Source organism: Perca fluviatilis, chromosome 6 (genome assembly GCF_010015445.1).
Source record: "Perca fluviatilis chromosome 6, GENO_Pfluv_1.0, whole genome shotgun sequence".
NCBI lineage: Eukaryota > Metazoa > Chordata > Actinopteri > Perciformes > Percidae > Perca > Perca fluviatilis.
This window is the reverse complement of record NC_053117.1, coordinates 43,008,764-43,028,763: the sequence shown is the minus strand read 5'-3', so window position 1 is coordinate 43,028,763 and position 20,000 is coordinate 43,008,764. Positions and strand designations below refer to the sequence as shown.

The 20,000-nt window shown below is 44.1% G+C and overlaps 2 protein-coding genes across 3 annotated transcripts in view; one reads left to right on the top strand and one right to left on the bottom strand.

Moving 5' to 3' along the window:
• entr1 (endosome associated trafficking regulator 1) overlaps nucleotides 1-3,499 on the bottom strand; it is a 13,210-nt gene extending 9,711 nt beyond the window's left edge. The window contains exon 1 of one of the 2 annotated variants that reach the window (XM_039802505.1): nucleotides 3,289-3,499. In XM_039802505.1, coding sequence (XP_039658439.1) covers nucleotides 3,289-3,334 — 46 coding nt within the window. In that variant the 5' untranslated portion in view covers nucleotides 3,335-3,499. The remainder of the gene's footprint in view (nucleotides 1-3,288) is intronic. The other variant, XM_039802506.1, reaches the window with a different exon arrangement.
• A 214-nt stretch (nucleotides 3,500-3,713) lies between these two features.
• Nucleotides 3,714-20,000, top strand: part of chek2 (checkpoint kinase 2) — a 22,554-nt gene continuing 6,267 nt past the window's right edge. Inside the window, 14 exon segments of the mRNA XM_039802527.1 lie at nucleotides 3,714-4,100; nucleotides 4,219-4,624; nucleotides 8,180-8,304; nucleotides 9,287-9,413; nucleotides 10,072-10,103; nucleotides 10,105-10,161; nucleotides 10,823-10,915; nucleotides 11,281-11,334; nucleotides 11,439-11,503; nucleotides 12,512-12,611; nucleotides 12,800-12,886; nucleotides 14,619-14,773; nucleotides 14,956-15,071; nucleotides 16,011-16,012. Coding sequence (XP_039658461.1) covers nucleotides 4,011-4,100; nucleotides 4,219-4,624; nucleotides 8,180-8,304; nucleotides 9,287-9,413; nucleotides 10,072-10,103; nucleotides 10,105-10,161; nucleotides 10,823-10,915; nucleotides 11,281-11,334; nucleotides 11,439-11,503; nucleotides 12,512-12,611; nucleotides 12,800-12,886; nucleotides 14,619-14,773; nucleotides 14,956-15,071; nucleotides 16,011-16,012 — 1,509 coding nt within the window. The 5' untranslated portion in view covers nucleotides 3,714-4,010.

Below are 20,000 nucleotides of genomic sequence, written 5' to 3'. Positions count from 1 at the left end.
GACCTAACAACATTTCTGTTTATAATGTAATGTAGGCCTAACAACATTTCTGTTTATAATGTAATGTAGGCCTAACAACATTTCTGTTTATAATGTAATGTAGACCTAACAACATTTCTGTTTATAATGTAATGTAGACCTAACAACATTTTGTTATAATGTATGTAGCTAACACTTTCTGTTTATAATATAATGTAGACCTAACAACATTTTGTTTATAATGTAATGTAGGCCTAACAACATTTCTGTTTATTATAATGTATGGCCTAACAACATTTCTGTTTATAATGTAATGTAGCCTAACAACATTTCTGTTTATAATGTAATGTACCTAACAACATTTCTGTTTATAATGTAATATCTACACTCTGTTATATGTAATGTACCCTAACAACATTTCTGTTTATAATGTAATGAGCCTAACAACATTTCTGTTTATAATGTAATGTAGGCCTAACAACATTTCTGTTTATAATGTAATGTAGACCTAACAACATTTCTGTTTATAATGTAATGTAGGCCTAACAACATTTCTGTTTATAATGTAATGTAGGCCTAACAACATTTGTTTATATAATGTAATGTAGGCCTAACAACATTTCTGTTTATAATGTAATGTAGGCCTAACAACATTTCTGTTTATAATGTAATGTAGGCCTAACAACATTTCTGTTTATAATGTAATGTAGGCCTAACAACATTTCTGTTTATAATGTAATGTAGGCCTAACAACATTTCTGTTTATAATGTAATGTGACCTAACAACATTTCTGTTTATAATGTAATGTAGGCCTAACAACATTTCTGTTTATGTAATGTAGACCTAACAACATTTCTGTTTATAATGTAATGTAGGCCTAACAACATTTCTGTTTATAATGTAATGTAGGCCCAACAACATTTCTGTTTATAATGTAATGTAGACCTAACAACATTTCTGTTTATAATGTAATGTAGGCCTAACAACATTTCTGTTTATATTGTAATGTAGGCCTAACAACATTTCTGTTTATAATGTAATGTAGGCCTAACAACATTTCTGTTTATAATGTAATGACCTAACAACATTTCTGTTTATAATGTAATGTAGACCTAACAACATTTCTGTTTATAATGTAATGTAGGCCTAACAACATTTCTGTTTATAATGTAATGACCTAACAACATTTCTGTTTATAATGTAATGACCTAACAACATTTCTGTTTATAATGTAGCCTAACAACATTTTGTTTATAATGTAATGTACCTAACAACATTTCTGTTTATAATGTAATGTAGACCTAACAACATTTCTGTTTATAATGTAATGTAGACCCACAACTTTCTGTTTATAATGTAATGTACCTAACAACATTTCTGTTTATAATGTAATGATAACAACATTTCTGTTTATAATTAATTTTGTTTATAATGTAATGTAGACCCTAACAACATTTCTGTTTTAATATAATGTAGACCTAACAACATTTCTGTTTATAATGTAATGTAGGCCTAACAACATTTCTGTTTATAATGTATATAGACCTAACAACATTTCTGTTTATAATGTAATGTCCTAACAACATTTCTGTTTTATAATGTATAGACCTAACAACATTTCTGTTTATAATGTAATGTATACCTAACAACATTTCTGTTATATGTTGTAGACCTAACAACATTTCTGTTTATAATGTAATGACCTAACAACATTTCTGTTTATAATGTAATGACCTAACAACATTTCTGTTTATAATGTAATGTAGGCCTAACAACATTTCTGTTTATAATGTAATGTAGGCCTAACAACATTTCTGTTTATAATGTAATGTAGACCTAACAACATTTCTGTTTATAATGTAATGTAGACCTAACAACATTTCTGTTTATAATGTAATGTAGACCTAACAACATTTCTGTTTATAATGTAATGTAGGCCTAACAACATTTCTGTTTATAATGTAATGTAGACCTAACAACATTTCTGTTTATAATGTAATGTAGGCCTAACAACATTTCTGTTTATAATGTAATGTAGGCCTAACAACATTTCTGTTTATAATGTAATGTAGACCTAACAACATTTCTGTTTATAATGTAATGTAGGCCTAACAACATTTCTGTTTATAATGTATGTATCCTAACAACATTTCTGTTTACATAATAATGTACTAAACATTTCTGTTTATAATTTTTTTAATATTTATGTTAACACATTCAGGAAGGCCATGTCTCAGTGCTGTATAGTTTTATGTATCCAAGTTATTTAGTATCAGAGCTCTGCAGAATGTTTGGTTTTTGAAGCTTGAAAAGCTATGAATTAAATATCCTACATGGCTTTAATAGAAACATGGATTAAATATCCTACATGGCTTTAATAGAAATTTATTTGACGCATCGAGATATTGAATCAAATTGAATCGCTGACATGATAATCGTAATGGAATCAGGAGATGAGTGGAGATTGACGCCTCTAGTTCCGAGTAGTTTCTTTCGGTAATGTTGTCTGAACGTACTGTATCATCTGGGTGACCGGGTTCTGACGGGAGTTACAGTAGGGCTGTGCAAATCAAAATTTAATCGTGATTATGATTTTGGCTCCCAACGATCACAAAAACAGAATAATCGAGAAAAACAATTATTTAGCTCATTACGTTTTGCAAGTAAACTCTTATTTTCTCTCGTGTTCTGAATGAAAAAATAAAGTTTAAATAGGAAAAGTATAGAGGCAAATTTCACAGTTGTATGTGTTTTTTTACTGTTGATTTATTGAACTTTTCCACTGTTTTTTAAGTTCAGTAATTGCAACATCTTCCCAGAAGTCAACGAGTAATGGTGTTAAATTATCGTGATTTCAATATTGACCAAAATAATCGTGATTATGTTTTTTTCCATAATAGAGCAGCCCTAACTTACAGTAACTAGAGGGGTCAAAGGTCATAGGACGCCACTGATGGACAACTAAAGGAAACGACCCGTGTCTGAAAATAAAATAACAGATTTCTCTGGGTTTGAAATTTGGTGGAAACATTTGGGATAGTGTAAGAACACAACTCATAAAAACATATAACATAGGTATGGTCGTTTTTAGACATGTTAATGTAGAAATGTTACATATTACCTTTAAATACAAAACTTGAGTAACTGTATAGGCTACTTCGTTACTTTCCAGTCCGGAGGCCACCAACCAAACTCTGTACACTCAGTATTTAAGGCCAGAAATCCCAACTCCTTATCCAGCTGATCGTTGGGGACATGTTGTTATTAATAATCCCATATTTCATGTTGTTGAGTGTGTGTGAACTGACCGTCTGTGATGATCAGAGTTTTAGCAGAGCTCCTCTGTTTGGACATGACGTCACAGGTGCTTGAGACGGTTATTGATAGGGTTAGGGTTATCGATCATCCTGTCTGTCTGTCCCGCCGTGTCTCTCTCCTCTCCTCTCCTGCAGGAACAGGACCACGAAGCAACAAGGAACGATCCCGGAAACACAGTCGAATGCTTCCCCAACTCACGTGACCGTGCGTCTAACTTCTCATTGGCTGGCGAAATCACATGATGTAAGAGGAAAACACGGTGGGAAAAAAAAATAGGTTTCCTGCACGATTCCATTCGCTCCACGTGTCCCGGTCCACTGCTGCGGTCCGGTCCGGTTTGTTTACCTGCAGAGACCTCAGCTCCGGTGAGTGGCCGAGGGAATGTTAGAGCACGAGCCCGGGTTAGCACGGCTCGGCACGGCTCAGCCCGCTTCGTCCTGGCGGTGTATATGAAGCAGCTCGGCGGGTAGGGAGCGGATTTGGAGCCCGGCTGCTGGGCGGGGTTAGTGACCCAGAACGGTACTGAGCCGGTTCTGGTCCCAGATCAGTTTTCATCTGCATCTCCGATACCGTCAGTTTGAAATAAAAACATCTCAGCCATCGACGGGCTCCATTAAAAAAACAGCTAATTTAACGTCGCCTTGTTCGCATGATAATATAGACGCTGTTGGATGTGACTGAAGAGAGATGAGGCCCCTCTTTAAAAACTTGAATGTTATTTCATGTTGACATTACGCCGAATTAAGGAGAAGACTATTAGATATTTGGAGGAATTTCCGCTCTTGTTGTCTACGTTCGTATTGTGAGTGAGGGGTTAAAGTTATTTAAAATTGTACATTTCATAAACGTAGTTTGGCGCGGAGTTGTGGAATGGAAGAAAAGAGAGTTGACCTGTATGGTCTCATGTGTCTAATCCGCAGAGCTGGAAGATGTCTGAAGAGATTCCACATGAGGGGGAGCAGCCCCAGACCACTCAGTCTACCCAGTCCACCCTGTCCCAGGCCCAGTCTACCCAGTCCACCCTGTCCCAGCCCCAGTCTACCCAGTCTCCGTCCCAGGCCCAGTCTACCCAGTCTCCGTCCCAGGCCCAGTCTACCCAGTCTCCGTCCCAGGCCCAGTCTACCCAGTCTGCGTCCCAGGCCCAGTCCACCCAGCCTAAGTCCCAGACTGGTTCCAGTTCTTCCAGCGGGCCGAGGTCTTCCAGCGGCTCGGGGACCCTGAGCAGCGTGGACACCATTCCCGTGACGCTGGCGTCCGTCCCCGAGGAGCCCGAGCCTCAGCCGTGGGGCCGCCTGCTGCCGATGGCCCAGGGCTTCAGGAGCCTCGGTGAGTCCACGGTCCCGTTGACACTGATGAGACTTGGTTTGAGTGATCTGATATCGGTTAATAAAACCCAGCCACACACACACACACACACACACACACACACACACACACACACACACACACACACACACACAGACACACACACACACACACACACACAAACACACACACACACACACACACACACACACACACACACAACACACACACACACACACACACACACACACACACACAACACACACAGACAGAACACACACACACAGACATACACACAGCATACACACACACACAGACACACACACACACACACACACACAAGACACACACACACACACACAGACACACACACACACAGACACACACACACAGACACACACACAGACACACACACAGACACCACACACAGACAGACACACACACACAGACATACACACACACACACACACACACACACACACACACACACACACACACACACACACACACACACACACACACACACACACACACAGACACACACACACACACACACACACACACAGACACACACAGACACACACACAGGAGCACACACACACACACACACACACACACACACACACACACAGACACACACACACAGACAAGCACACACACAGACACACACACACAGACAGACACACACACACAGACACACACACACACAGACACACACACAGACACACACACACAGACATACACAGACACACACACACACACACACAGACATACACACACACACGAACACACACACACAGACACACACACACACAGACACACACACACAGACATGCACACACACACACACACACACACACACACACACACACACACACACACACACACACACACAGGAGGACCAGTACCTGTTCTGACCCAGTTCTCTCTGTGTTCCAGACTGTCTAGAGGACCAGTACCTGTTCTGACCCAGTTCTCTCTGTGTTCCAGACTGTCTAGAGGACCAGTATCTGTTCTGACCCAGTTCTCTCTGTGTTCCAGACTGTCTAGAGGACCAGTACCTGTTCTGACCCAGTTCTCTCTGTGTTCCAGACTGTCTAGAGGACCAGTACCTGTTCTGACCCAGTTCTCTCTGTGTTCCAGACTGTCTAGAGGGACCAGTACCTGTTCTGACCGGTTCTCTTTGTGTTCCAGACTGTCTAGAGGACCAGTACCTGTTCTGACCCAGTTCTCTTTGTGTTCCAGACTGTCTAGAGGATAGTACCTGTTCTGACCGGTTCTCTTTGTGTTCCAGACTGTCCAGGGGACGTACCTGTTCTTGCCCAGTTCTCTCTGTGTTCCAGACTGTCTAGAGGACCAGTACCTGTTCTGACCCAGTTCTCTTTGTGTTCCAGACTGTCTAGAGGACCAGTACCTGTTCTGACCCGGTTCTCTCTGTGTTCCAGACTGTCTAGAGGACCAGTATCTGTTCTGACCCAGTTCTCTCTGTGTTCCAGACTGTCTAGAGGACCAGTATCTGTTCTGACCCAGTTCTCTCTGTGTTCCAGACTGTCTAGAGGACCAGTACCTGTTCTGACCCGGTTCTCTTTGTGTTCCAGACTGTCTAGAGGACAGTACCTGTTCTGACCCAGTTCTCTCTGTGTTCCAGACTGTCTAGAGGACCAGTACCTGTTCTGACCAGTTCTCTCTGTGTTCCAGACTGTCTAGAGGACCAGTACCTGTTCTGACCTGGTTCTCTTTGTGTTCCAGACTGTCTAGAGGACAGTACCTGTTCTGACCCAGTTCTCTCTGTGTTCCAGACTGTCTAGAGGACCAGTATCTGTTCTGACCCGGTTCTCTCTGTGTTCCAGACTGTCTAGAGGACCAGTATCTGTTCTGACCCGGTTCTCTCTGTGTTCCAGACTGTCTAGAGGACCAGTATCTGTTCTGACCCGGTTCTCTCTGTGTTCCAGACTGTCTAGAGGACCAGTATCTGTTCTGACCCGGTTCTCTCTGTGTTCCAGACTGTCTAGAGGGACCAGTACCTGTTCTGACCAGTTCTCTTTGTGTTCTAGACTGTCTAGAGGACAGTACCTGTTCTGACCCGGTTCTCTTTGTGTTCCAGACTGTCTAGAGGACAGTACCTGTTCTGACCCAGTTCTCTCTGTGTTCCAGACTGTCTAGAGGACCAGTATCTGTTCTGACCCAGTTCTCTCTGTGTTCCAGACTGTCTAGAGGACCAGTACCTGTTCTGACCCAGTTCTCTCTGTGTTCCAGACTGTCTAGAGGACCAGTATCTGTTCTGACCCAGTTCTCTCTGTGTTCCAGACTGTCTAGAGGACCAGTATCTGTTCTGACCCAGTTCTCTCTGTGTTCCAGACTGTCTAGAGGACCAGTATCTGTTCTGACCCGGTTCTCTCTGTGTTCCAGACTGTCTAGAGGACCAGTATCTGTTCTGACCCGGTTCTCTCTGTGTTCCAGACTGTCTAGAGGACCAGTATCTGTTCTGACCCAGTTCTCTCTGTGTTCCAGACTGTCTAGAGGACCAGTATCTGTTCTGACCCGGTTCTCTCTGTGTTCCAGACTGTCTAGAGGACCAGTATCTGTTCTGACCCGGTTCTCTCTGTGTTCCAGACTGTCTAGAGGACCAGTATCTGTTCTGACCCGGTTCTCTCTGTGTTCCAGACTGTCTAGAGGACCAGTACCTGTTCTGACCCGGTTCTCTTTGTGTTCCAGACTGTCTAGAGGACAGTACCTGTTCTGACCCGGTTCTCTTTGTGTTCCACTGTCTAGGAGCACATTACCTGTTCTGACCCAGTTCTCTCTGTGTTCCAGACTGTCTAGAGGACCAGTATCTGTTCTGACCCAGTTCTCTCTGTGTTCCAGACTGTCTAGAGGACCAGTACCTGTTCTGACCCAGTTCTCTTTGTGTTCCAGACTGTCTAGAGGACCAGTATCTGTTCTGACCCAGTTCTCTCTGTGTTCCAGACTGTCTAGAGGACCAGTACCTGTTCTGACCCAGTTCTCTCTGTGTTCCAGACTGTCTAGAGGACCAGTATCTGTTCTGACCAGTTCTCTCTGTGTTCCAGACTGTCTAGAGGACCAGTACCTGTTCTGACCCGGTTCTCTCTGTGTTCCAGACTGTCTAGAGGACCAGTATCTGTTCTGACCCAGTTCTCTCTGTGTTCCAGACTGTCTAGAGGACCAGTATCTGTTCTGACCGGTTCTCTCTGTGTTCCAGACTGTCTAGAGGACCAGTATCTGTTCTGACCCGGTTCTCTCTGTGTTCCAGACTGTCTAGAGGACCAGTATCTGTTCTGACCCGGTTCTCTCTGTGTTCCAGACTGTCTAGAGGACCAGTACCTGTTCTGACCCGGTTCTCTTTGTGTTCCAGACTGTCTAGAGGACAGTACCTGTTCTGACCCAGTTCTCTCTGTGTTCCAGACTGTCTAGAGGACCAGTATCTGTTCTGACCCAGTTCTCTCTGTGTTCCAGACTGTCTAGAGGACCAGTACCTGTTCTGACCCGGTTCTCTTTGTGTTCCAGACTGTCTAGAGGACCAGTACCTGTTCTGACCCAGTTCTCTTTGTGTTCCAGACTGTCTAGAGGACCAGTATCTGTTCGGCCGGGGGTCCAAGTGTAACTACGTTCTGGACGATCCCGATGAAAAAGGATCCAAAAAGTTCAGAATCTACAGCAAGAAACACTTCAGGATCTACAGAGTGAGATCACTTCCTGTTTACTAACCAGCAAACGCTGTGATTGGTCTGTTGGGACGTAGGACGTTATGTAAACAAACGCTGTGATTGGTCTGTTGGGACGTAGGACGTTATGTAAACAAACGCTGTGATTGGTCTGTTGGGACGTAGGACGTTATGTAAACAAACGCTGTGATTGGTCTGTTGGAACGCAGGACTGTCTGTGACTTTAGAGCCTGACAGGAAGCTGTCTCTCTTTCTAACTGTCTCTTTCTCTGCCTGTCTTACTCTTTGTCTGTCTGTCTCTCTTACTGCCTGTCTGCCTGCCTGCCTGTCTGTCTCTCTCTGTCTGCCTGTGTGCCTGCCTGCCTGCCTGCCTATCTGTCTGCCTGTCTGTCTGTCTGTCTCTCTGTCTGTCTGCCTACCTGTCTGTCTGTCTGTCTGTCTGTCTCTCTGCCTCTCTGTCTGTCTCTCTCTGTCTGCCTGTCTGTCTGTCTGTCTGTCTGTCTGTCTGTGTGTCTCTCTGCCTGCCTGTTTGTCTGTCTGTCTGCCTGTCTGTCTGCCTGCCTGTGTCTCTGTCTGCCTGCCTGTGTGTCTCTCTGCTGGCCTGTCTCTCTCTCTGTCTGTCTGCCTGTCTGTCTGTCTGTCTCTCTGTCTGTCTGTCTGTCTGTCTGTCTGTCTGTCTGTCTGCCTGTGTGCCTGCCTGCCTGCCTATCTGTCTGCCTGTCTGTCTGTCTGTCTCTCTGTCTGTCTGCCTACCTGTCTGTCTGCCTGCCTGTGTGTCTCTCTCCCTGTCTGCCTATCTGTCTGCCTGTCTGTCTGTCTGTCTGTCTCTCTGTCTGTCTGCCTACCTGTCTGTCTGCCTGCCTGCCTGTCTCTCTCTCTGCCTGTCTGTCTGTCTGTCTCTCTGTCTGTCTCTCTGTCTGTCTGCCTACCTGTCTGTCTGCCTGCCTGTGTGTCTCTCTCCCTGCCTGCCTGTCTGTCTCTCTGCCTGTCTGTGTGTCAGGAGGGCAGTGAGGTGTTCGTGGAGGACTCCAGTAACACGGGACCCTGTGGGCAGTGCTGGTGAGTAGAAGACAGGAAGCTTCCTCTGACCAACAACGCTGTGCTGGCTGGCTGAGCAACCAACAGAGGTACCGGGGGCAACAGGGGTATCTGGGGGGGCAACAGGGGTATCTGGGGGGCAACAGGGTATCTGGGGGGCGGGGTATCTGGGGGCAGGGGTATCTGGGGGCAACAGAGGTATCTGGGGGCAACAGGGGTATCTGGGGGCAGGGGTATCTGGGGGCAGGGGTTCTGGGGGCACAGGGGTATCTGGGGGCAACAGGGGTATCTGGGGGTTAGGTGATACTAGTCCTAGAGCGTCAGGAGAGAAGAAAGAACAATATTTCTAATGACTCAAACCAATGAACGGGATGAAAGTAGTCTCTCTGCCTGTCTGTCTCTAACTATCTGTCTGTGTCTCTAACCTGTCTGCCTGTCTGTCTCTTAACTGTCTGTCTGTCTGTCTCTCCTAACTGTCTGTCTGTGTCTCTAACCTGTCTGTCTTCCTGTCTCAACCTGTCTGTCTGCCTGTCTGTCTCTCTAACTGTCTGTCTGTGTCTCTAACCTGTCTGCCTGTCTGTCTCTCTAACTGTCTGTCTGTCTGTCTCTCTAACCTGTCTGTCTTCCTGTCTCCAACCTGTCTGTCTGCCTGTCTGTCTCTCTAACTGTCTGTCTGTCTGTCTCTCTAACCTGCCTGTCTGTCTGTCTGTCTCTCTAACCTGTCTCTCTAACCTGTCTGTCTGTCAGTCTTTGTGTTCATCGACCTGATGTCAGCTGATCGAGTCCAGCTTACCCAGAGAGCTTCAGGAGAAATCGTTCGGACTTACTATCCGGCACGTGAGTCACTGTTCACCGTGATGTCACTCTCCTAGTCCTGAAACCCTGCTAACTGTGTGTGTGTGTATGTGTGTTGTATGTGTGTATTGTGTGTGTGTGTTATGTGTGTGTGTTGTGTGTGTCTCTGTTATTGATGTGTTGTGTTGTGTCTTTGTCTTTGTGTATTTGTGTGTGTTATTGTGTGTGTGTGTGTTTTGTGTGTGTGTGTTGTTGTGTGTGTGTGTGTCTCTGTGTTGTATGTGTGTGTGTGTGTGTTGTTATTGTATGTGTGTGTGTCTCTTGTGTTTGTGTGTGTGTTTGTCTTTGTGTCTTTGTGTGTGTGTCTCTATGTGTGTGTGTGTGTGTTGTTGTGTGTGTGTGTGTGTGTCTCTGTGTGTGTGTGTCTCTGTGTGTGTGTGTGTGTGTGTTTGTGTGTCTCTGTGTGTGTGTGTGTGTGTCTCTGTGTGTGTGTGTGTGTGTGTCTCTGTGTGTGTGTGTGTGTGTGTGTGTGTGTGTTCTCTGTGTGTGTGTGTGTGTGTGTCTCTGTGTGTGTGTGTGTGTGTGTGTGTGTGTGTGTGTCTTGTGTGTGTGTGTGTGTGTGTGTGTGTGTGTGTGTCTCTGTGTGTGTGTGTGTGTGTGTGTGTGTGTGTGTGTGTGTGTGTGTGTGTGTGTGTTTTCTCAGAGGAGTGTGTGGGGAGTTAAACTGGCCTTAGAGATGTCGTGCAGGAAGTTTGCCGTGAAAATAATTAATAAGAAGAACTTTCAGTCTGAAGGGGTGAGTTCTCTCATCTGCTCTCTGATTGGCTCAGAGCTGTGTGGGTTGGTGAGTCCTCTCATCTGCTCTCTGATTGGCTCAGAGCTGTGTGGGTTGGGGCTGGAAGGGAAACAGCTTCGTTCAGACACCAAAACGACTTGTTACGTTTAGGAAAAAGATGAAAACGCTCCGGAGGAACGAACACGTGTTTCCTGGGTGAAATAATAGTTATATTAGCCGAGAATTTGCGAGATTTTGCGAGATTTAGCGTAACTTCCATCCTTCCAGCCTCAACCGTCTGTGATGTAGCAGACGTTATACATTCCTCTGGACCAATGGCAGGCCGGGATGGTGATGATGTGTCTGTTTGTTTGGTCCAATCACAGACCGCGACGAGAAACGCGCAAACTGAGATTCAAATTCTGCAGAGAGTCGACCACGTGAGTCTGACGCCACAGAAGAAGAGACACGATTACACTATTAATGAGCAATAAGAATAATATTAATATTAACTCCTATCTCCTTGTCTCCTTGTCCCCTGCAGCCATGTCTGATTAAAACAGAGGATTTCTATCAGACGGAGGACAGTTACTACATTGTGTTGGAGCTGTGAGTTACAGTTTGGTATCATTTCGGGCATTATTAGTGGGGTAACTTACGAGATACATCACTGGATCCATTAGCCCCTGCGCTAAGCTATTCAGCTGATAACGCTACTCTAGCTAACTCTCCCAATGTTCGACAAAGGTGAAAAAAGCTTCTGGGGGGGTGTTTGGCTCGAGGTCATGGTGCAAAGGACCCTAGGGTGAAATTACTCCCAACCATCACTGCTCTTTCCATCACCAGACTCCACCAGACTCCATGTAAATAATCAGGACTTTTATCATCGTAAAACACACTTCATTCAAAGTGGACAGAAACTAAATAAAACTACCAAAAGCCGTCTTGGTTCATCTTTCCACTGTTCCAACAATCACCACTCTGGTTTGGTTGAAATAAACCCTTAATTCACCCATTTACATGTGGAGATATGCTGGCTCTATACACTCTAAAAGTCCTGATTATTTACATGGAGTCTGGTGGAGCTGTGTGCTCTATACAAGCTAAAAGTCCTGATTATTTACATGGAGTCTGGTGGAGATATGCTGGCTCTATACAGCTAAAGTCCTGATTATTTACATGGAGTCTGGTGGAGATATGCTGGCTCTATACACGCTAAAGTCCTGATTATCTACATGGAGTCTGGTGGAGATATGCTGGCTCTATACACGCTAAAAGTCCTGATTATTTACATGGAGTCTGGTGGAGATATGCTGGCTCTATACACGCTAAAAGTCCTGATTATTTACATGGAGTCTGGTGGAGATATGCTGGCTCTATACACGCTAAAAGTCCTGATTATTTACATGGAGTCTGGTGGAGTTTGGTGATGGTGATTTCGGGGCTGTTTCATGTTAAACTAAAAGGATCTTACTCTTGAAATAAAAGGCAAAAACAGCCCTTTTTCTGTCTGTCTCCTCACCTGTCTGTGTCTCTCCCTCTCTGTCTGTCTGCCTCTCCCTCTCTGTCTGTCTATCTGTCTGCCTCTCTGTCTGTCTGTCTGTCTGCCTCTCTCAGGATGGAGGGAGGAGAGTTGTTTCACCGAGTTAAATCTCAGCAGCAGCTCGATGAGTCTGTCGCCAAACTGTATTTTTATCAGATGCTGAGAGCGGTCAAGGTGAGACGGAGACACTGTCGCTACGGTAACCACCACACACCTAAGTCCTCTGTGTATAACTTTGTGTGTGTGTGTGTGTTGTTGTGTTGTGTGTGTGTGTGTGTGTGTGTGTGTGTGTGTGTGTGTGTGTGTGTGTGTGTGTGTGTGTGTGTGTGTGTGTGTGTGTGTGTGTGTGTGTGTGTGTATAGTACCTCCACAGTGAAGGGATCATCCACAGAGATCTGAAACCGGAGAACATCCTGCTGTCCTCGCAGGACAACGAGTGTCTCATCAAGGTAACACACCTTCATCTTCATCACCTTCATCACAGCTACAGTTACAGGCACTGACACGCCAAGCCGACTGTGGCGTCGCCTCACGTTGCCCTGCGTCACATTTGTCTTGGCCAAAAATGATCACCTGAACACACCGCAGAGACCACGTACGTCCTGCACCTGCCTGAGAGGAAATAAGTCTCGGTAGGGAAACCTGGGATCGGAAATGATTGTTTCTATCTTTAGAACATACACGTGGGTATGGAGGATATATTTATTCATAATTCAAATTGAAAGTCAAAGAGAAAACAAAGCGAGATCAAATTAAAAATATTATTTTACTACGCTACTAGGAAAAATCATGCCTTAATTAAATTTAAAAAAGAAAAGGAAAGACTGATAAAGCATAGTTGAAATGTAAAATGATAATTTGAAAATGTAAAGTGCAATGTAAAAAGTCAAATTTCAAATGCAAAGCTTAAATATAAATGCTTAAACTGAAATCTTTGATTGATAAGATAAGATAGACTTTATTAATCCCACACTGGGGAAACTCCTGTATTACAGCAGCTCACAAGAACCGAGAAAAACCAAAGTACACACATCAGAATAACACAAATACACATTAAGTAGACATAGGAGAAAATATATATACATACATAAAAGTATATGAACAAGAAAAAAGAATCAGTAATAATTACACACACAAAGACACAGAGACACACACACACACACACACACACAGCAGGGTTTCAGGATGCAGGAAGTGACATCACGGCGGTGTGAACATAAATAAACACCCTTATATAAACTGTGTGTGTGTGTGTGTATATATATATATATATATATATATACGGAAATCCGACACACAGTCGGACAAAATTTGTAATTAGCCATCAATTTCATAAAGCGGCCCATATTTGAGCTTTATATGGTTGATTTCTCGCATAAAAAAGTTTCAGAAGTAAATTTTGTAATGGAATAACAGAGATCTGCGCGACCTAGATTCGGAAGAATATCTGATCTCAGGTCAGTTGTGTAGTATGTAAATGTACTACCTGATCTCAGGTCAGTTGTGTAGTATGTAAATGTACTACCTGATCTCAGGTCAGTTGTGTAGTCTATGTAAATGTACTACCTGATCTCAGGTCAGTTGTGTAGTAAGTAAATGTACTACCTGATCTCAGGTCAGTTGTGTATATGTAAATGTACTACCTGATCTCAGGTCAGTTGTGTAGTATGTAAATGTTCTACCTGATCTCAGGTCAGTTGTGTAGTATGTAAATGTACTACCTGATCTCAGGTCAGTTGTGTAGTATGTAAATGTACTACCTGATCTCAGGTCAGTTGTGTAGTATGTAAATGTTGGGGCGTGACCGTTCTCTTAATACACCCATGGGCTGACAAAGGTTTTTGGGAGGTTGACGACAACTTCCAGCTTTGTTGAGATTCGCCCGTTTTCAGCGGCAGTTTCAAAATATGAGATTTTCATAGTAAAGGGGTGTCAGTGGGATTTAGAGCTTCTATGTATGTCCTATTTACCCTCGAACTGTCGTTATTACACTATGACAGGGTAAAATCAGTTTTGCTTTTTGTGTGTGTGTGTGTGTGTGTGTGTGTGTGTGTGTGTGTGTGTGTGTGTGTGTGTGTGTGTGTGTGTGTGTGTGTGTGTGTGTGTGTGTGTGTGTGTGTGTGTGTGTGTGTGTGTGTGTGTGTGTGTGTGTGTGTTTGTGTGTGTGTGTGTGTGTGCCAGGTGACAGACTTCAACCAGTCCCGGATCCTGGGCGAGTCCCTGCTGATGAGGAGTCTGTGTGGGACGCCCTCCTACCCTCCTGAAGTCTTCACGTCCACGTCGGGATACGGGCTGGCCGTGGACGCGTGGAGCCTCGGAGTCCTGCTCTTCGTCTGGTAGGCTCGCTCCTGTCTCACCCTCCCGCCTGCCTGTCTGTCCTACACCTTCTTCTTTCTTTGAGCCTTCTTTAAATGGACATTCACTTGTCAAATACGTTCAAATTGTCAAAATGTCTCTCTGTCTGTCTGTCTCTAACCTGTCTGTATCCCTGTCTGTCTCTAACCTGTCTGTCTCTCAGTCTGGGTGGTTATCCTCCGTTCCATGAAAACTTCAGCCGCCAGTCGATCACGGAGCAGATCATCCGCGGAGAGTTCACCATGGTGCCGTCCAAATGGAAACACATCTCTGACCCAGGTAAACACTACGGGACACCTGAACACACCTCTGACCCAGGTAATCACTACGGGACACCTGAACACACCTCTGACCCAGGTAATCACTACGGGACACCTGAACACACCTCTGACCCAGGTAATCACACCTGTCTGGAGAAGATGAAAGCATGAAGGACTTGTTCAGGTCTGAGTGTGAGAGTGTGGGTCTGGTTCTGGAGATGGTTCTTAATGACAAGGAACAGGACTGGACTACCGTCTGATTTACACAACTACTACAATATTACTACAATACTACTACAATATTACTACAATACTACTACAATACTACTACAATACTACTACAATACTACTACAATACTACCACAATACTACTACAATATTACTACAATATTACTACAATACTACTACAATACTACTACAATACTACTACAATACTACTACCAAATGTACTACAATATTACTACAATATTACTACAATACTACTACAATACTACTACAATACTACTACAATACTACTACAATATTACTACAATACCACTACAATACTAGAGTCGAAAAACCTGTCAAAGCATGGTTGAAACAACACTGCTGTAATACCTAGGTTAGGACTAAAATATAGTCAGTTTTCACTAATAGGGTGTGTGTGTGTGTGTGTTTGTGTGTGTGTGTGTGTGTGTGTGTGTGTGTGTGTGTGTGTGTGTGTGTGTGTGTGTGTGTGTGTGTGTGTGTGTGTGTGTGTGTGTGTGTGTGTGTCTCTGTGTATGTCTGTGTGTGTGTGTCTCAAGGGGTGTGGTCCAGGGAAGCTGCTGGTAGTTGACCCCAGTAAAAAGGATGACTATAGATGAAGCTCTGCAGCTCCCTGGCTCCAGGTAACCATGTAGCACGCTCTGGCTCCTCCCTTCCTGTCAGCTGATTCTACCCGCCTCTTCACATTTAGCTAACACACCGTAAGGAAAAGCTGTCCAGGTGCATGATGGGAAATGTTTCCTGTTTTTCAGGATGATGTCATGATGAAGACGGCTCACAGACTCATGTTCCCCCTCCGGCTGATGCTGCTGCTGCCTCGCTGCCATGAGTAACCACACACACACACATACATAGAGAGAGAGAGAACACACACACACACACACACACACCACAAGCTCTCATACACACACAGAGACACACACACACCCACACATGCACAGAGACACACACACACACACACACAAACACACACAGAGACACACACATAATGTACATAGAGCGACACATACATGGAGACAGAGACACACACACACAAACATGTTGACCCCCCTCCCTCCCCCCCCCTCCCCTCCCCCAGCAGGAGGTGGAGTCCTCCAAACGGAGAGCAAGACGTGAAGGAGAAGAGAAAAAGAACCTCCAGCCAATCGCAGCCACCCGCCCCAGGTAGACCAATACACTCAGCACGTGTTCACTACTGAAACGCTGTAAATAAAGTTTACATTGATTGCTAATAAAGCCTTTTATGTTTTCCACTCCGTTTGCATGGCTGGCTTTATTTTCTCAAAGTTTCATAATATTTCTGTTTGAGACGTCAACAAACTGAAAACCCTTAAAAATCATCGCCATGACAACTTAAAGGGGAGAACTCTGGGCAATTTTTACGTTAATCTTGATCGCTATAAATGTCCGAGTACTGTCCAATAGCAAAAACAACAAACAGAATCAGTCTTAGCAAACTGGAGTTGCTGCAGCTAATGCCAGAGCTCCCAGTTAGCTAACACGGTTCAAAGAGTGTCTTTGTGTCTCTGAACAGACACACAAATGCAGTTAAAATGTCTGCACCACGAACAGGGCCCTTACATGGCAACAAGATGCGTTTTCAACTCGGACATCCTGCTAGCTGCCGTCTGGGAGGGTGTGTGTTCGGACAGGGTTTCTGTGATAACCCTCACGCAGCAGTTCCCTGTGTATTTGTAACATATATATATATATATATATTCCATTTTGTGTTTGGTATCTTTAGTAGCGATGCTGTGGTGATGTATGAAGAGGGATCGCTGACACTGTTCTTGATTATAAAGGTTTATTACATCAAAGAATTCAGCATCAATTACAGACCCTGCAGAAGATCTGGAGAGGACAGTTTCCCAATTCTCAAAATAATGGCTCCTAACATTCTGCTGTTGAAAGTAAGAGGCCGTAGTTATGTGGGGTAAGCAAGAATAGAACAAAGTCCATATAAGTCTCTAACAGACACCTAAGTTAAAAGTCATAAATCTTCAGAGAGCAAATTCCATATTGGTCCTTAACAGAAAAGTATAGAGCAAAGTTGTAAATCTTCAGATACTACATGTGTGATCCATCTGGCGTTGGTGGGTAGGAGTCTTGGCAGTGGCGTCGGTGTGGTAAACTACCACGCCCGTGTCCCGTAATCTAGTGGATGTCCTCTAGAAAGCCGTTCGTGCCTTCCGTGGCAGAAAATGTTAATTAATTTCCCCCTCATTAATAGGTCATTGAGCACTGCAGTGGTTATGACCATATCCATACCTGCAAACTTGTCGCTTTTGGGAAAATGGCCCGTTTTGAATGTGGAAAATGTCATCCACGTGAATGCGTGTAGATCCGAAGAGTTTTTATTTTGGGGCCCCGACCCAGGGATCTACAGGGCAGCTTACGGGGGGAGGTGCCCCCAGCCTCCCCCACACTTGTGATCCAAAAACTGTACTTTAAAACAACCCGCCATGTCCACAGGCTTCTCAAAATTGAACTAAACAATACATTTTACCAAAAGTGAACAATTAAATTTTAATGTATTATTAGCCTCCTGCCCCTCAAATACTTAGCTACGTCCCTGATTTAAATGTTGCGAGGCGTTACGCTCCAGTCTGAAGCTCACACACAGCGAGTCAGTTGGCGTAGTGGCCCCAACCCGGCTGGAGAGACTGAGCTGCCCCGGGCCTCTGAAGGTGAAGTCAGTTTCCCCAGGTGAAGTTTAAACACACCTTTACCTTAAAGTTGGATTTGTAATGAATGTATCGGTTATGCTAAAAGACGATTCAGCATCAGCAAAAACAGCGCGCGTCTATTACGTTAGCCAAAAGTCAAATGCGTCTCCCTGGTGATTTGTAAGAGCACATAGTTTTGATTTTAGTAAAGACAGTAACGGCTTAATATAAAATATAAAATCTTGTTTGTATCCATAACTGATGGGTGCGCTGTTTAAGCTGGCGTTACGTTACAACACACAATACAGTGCCAGTTAGGAGATCATCATTTTATTTGATTAGCTAAGCAGTCTGATAAAATCCACTTCCTCTCACATATCACAGCAATAAGGCTGCACTAATGTAAACCAGGTTACAACTGGGAAATAACAAATACAATAGGATTAAGTAGCCTAGTCTAAACATAACTGTTGTGTGCATGTGATACATATTTTTTGATTTTATATTTGTTATAAGCTACTTATTAGGGCCTTACAGTGTAATGTAATACAGGATAACCAGGGGGTTTTCACATATTGACTTCTGCAGGCCAGGTAGCTGAAGAAAGTAGCTGGAGCCCAAACATGAAAAGGAAGGCTAAAGGTGGGCTACTGCCAGCACTTGCTAAGAAAATTCAAAGAGAAGTACACAGGGATGAAGAGAATGAGGGAAATGAAGGAGAAGGCAGTAAACTGGAGACCACCATGGAGGGTGAGAGCAGGAGGACCACAGAAGGAGAAGAGGGAAATAAGTGAAAGACATGAGGAAAAAGAAGAATCAGTGAGGAATGAAGAGGAGGCTCCAGATTCAAGAGAGAGGGACAGAGACAGGGGGAGTGATCAGGAGGAGGCAGATGAAGATGACAGGGAGGAAGAGGCCTGCAGCTACCCCCTGGACCATATGGTATGTTTTTATTCTTCTTCCATATAAATTGCCGTACAGTAGGATAATATGTAATGTCACTTATATGCATTGGCATGGCCATGTTTAGAATATATTCATTCCCATGCATAGACTCAGTGATCAGTGAGCTGGACAGAGTAGCTTTTCATTCTCTAGCAGCCAGATAATGAGAGCTATACAAGCTTTAAACCCATCATCAATGACTTCTTAAAGGGAAGAATTGGTTTAGTTAGTGGCTGAAGGAATATGGCTCTGAAAAGTATTTAAAAGTATTTTTAGTGTATGTTTGGTTTTAAACCATTCACATATAGGGATTCCCCATGGGTCTACCCCTGCCACCCTGCCAAGACCTCTTGTCCCCCCTTTGCCACCTATGTAAAATGTTCTAGATCCGCCACTCGTTACCTGGTGCTAATACGGTGCGGTGTCTTAACAGCCGTTATCTACGGACCGAATAGCAACTCTGGTTCGATTCCGGCCTTATTTAGGGGCCACTTAGATTACTAGCTCTTCTCTGATGCTCTAGACGGATTAGGGGAACTAAACATCAACCACCAGGCTAGCTAACACTACACTCAGCAGCAGGTAACGTTAGCCTAAGCGTTAGCTAGTTGACACTACACAAAAACGGCAGGTAACATTAGCCTAGCGTTAGCTAGTTAACACTACACTCAACAGCGGTAACATTAGCCTAGGCGTTAGCTAGTTAACACTACACTCAACAGCAGGTAACATTGCCTGGCGTTAGCTAGTTAACACTACACTCAACAGCAGGTAACATTAGGCCTAACGTTAGCTAGTTAACACTACACTCAACAGCAGGTAACATTACCTAAGCGTTAGCTAGTTAACACTTCACTCAACAGCAGGTAACGTTAGCCTAGCGTTAGCTAGTTAACACTCACACAAAACAGCAGGTAACATTAGCCTAGCGTTAGCTAGTTAACACTACACTCAACAGCAGGTAACATTAGCCTAGCGTTAGCTTGTTAACACTACACCTCAACAGCAGGTAACGCATAGCGTTGAGCAAGTTAACACTACACAAACAGCAGGTAACATTAGGCCTAGCGTTAGCTAGTTAACACTACAAG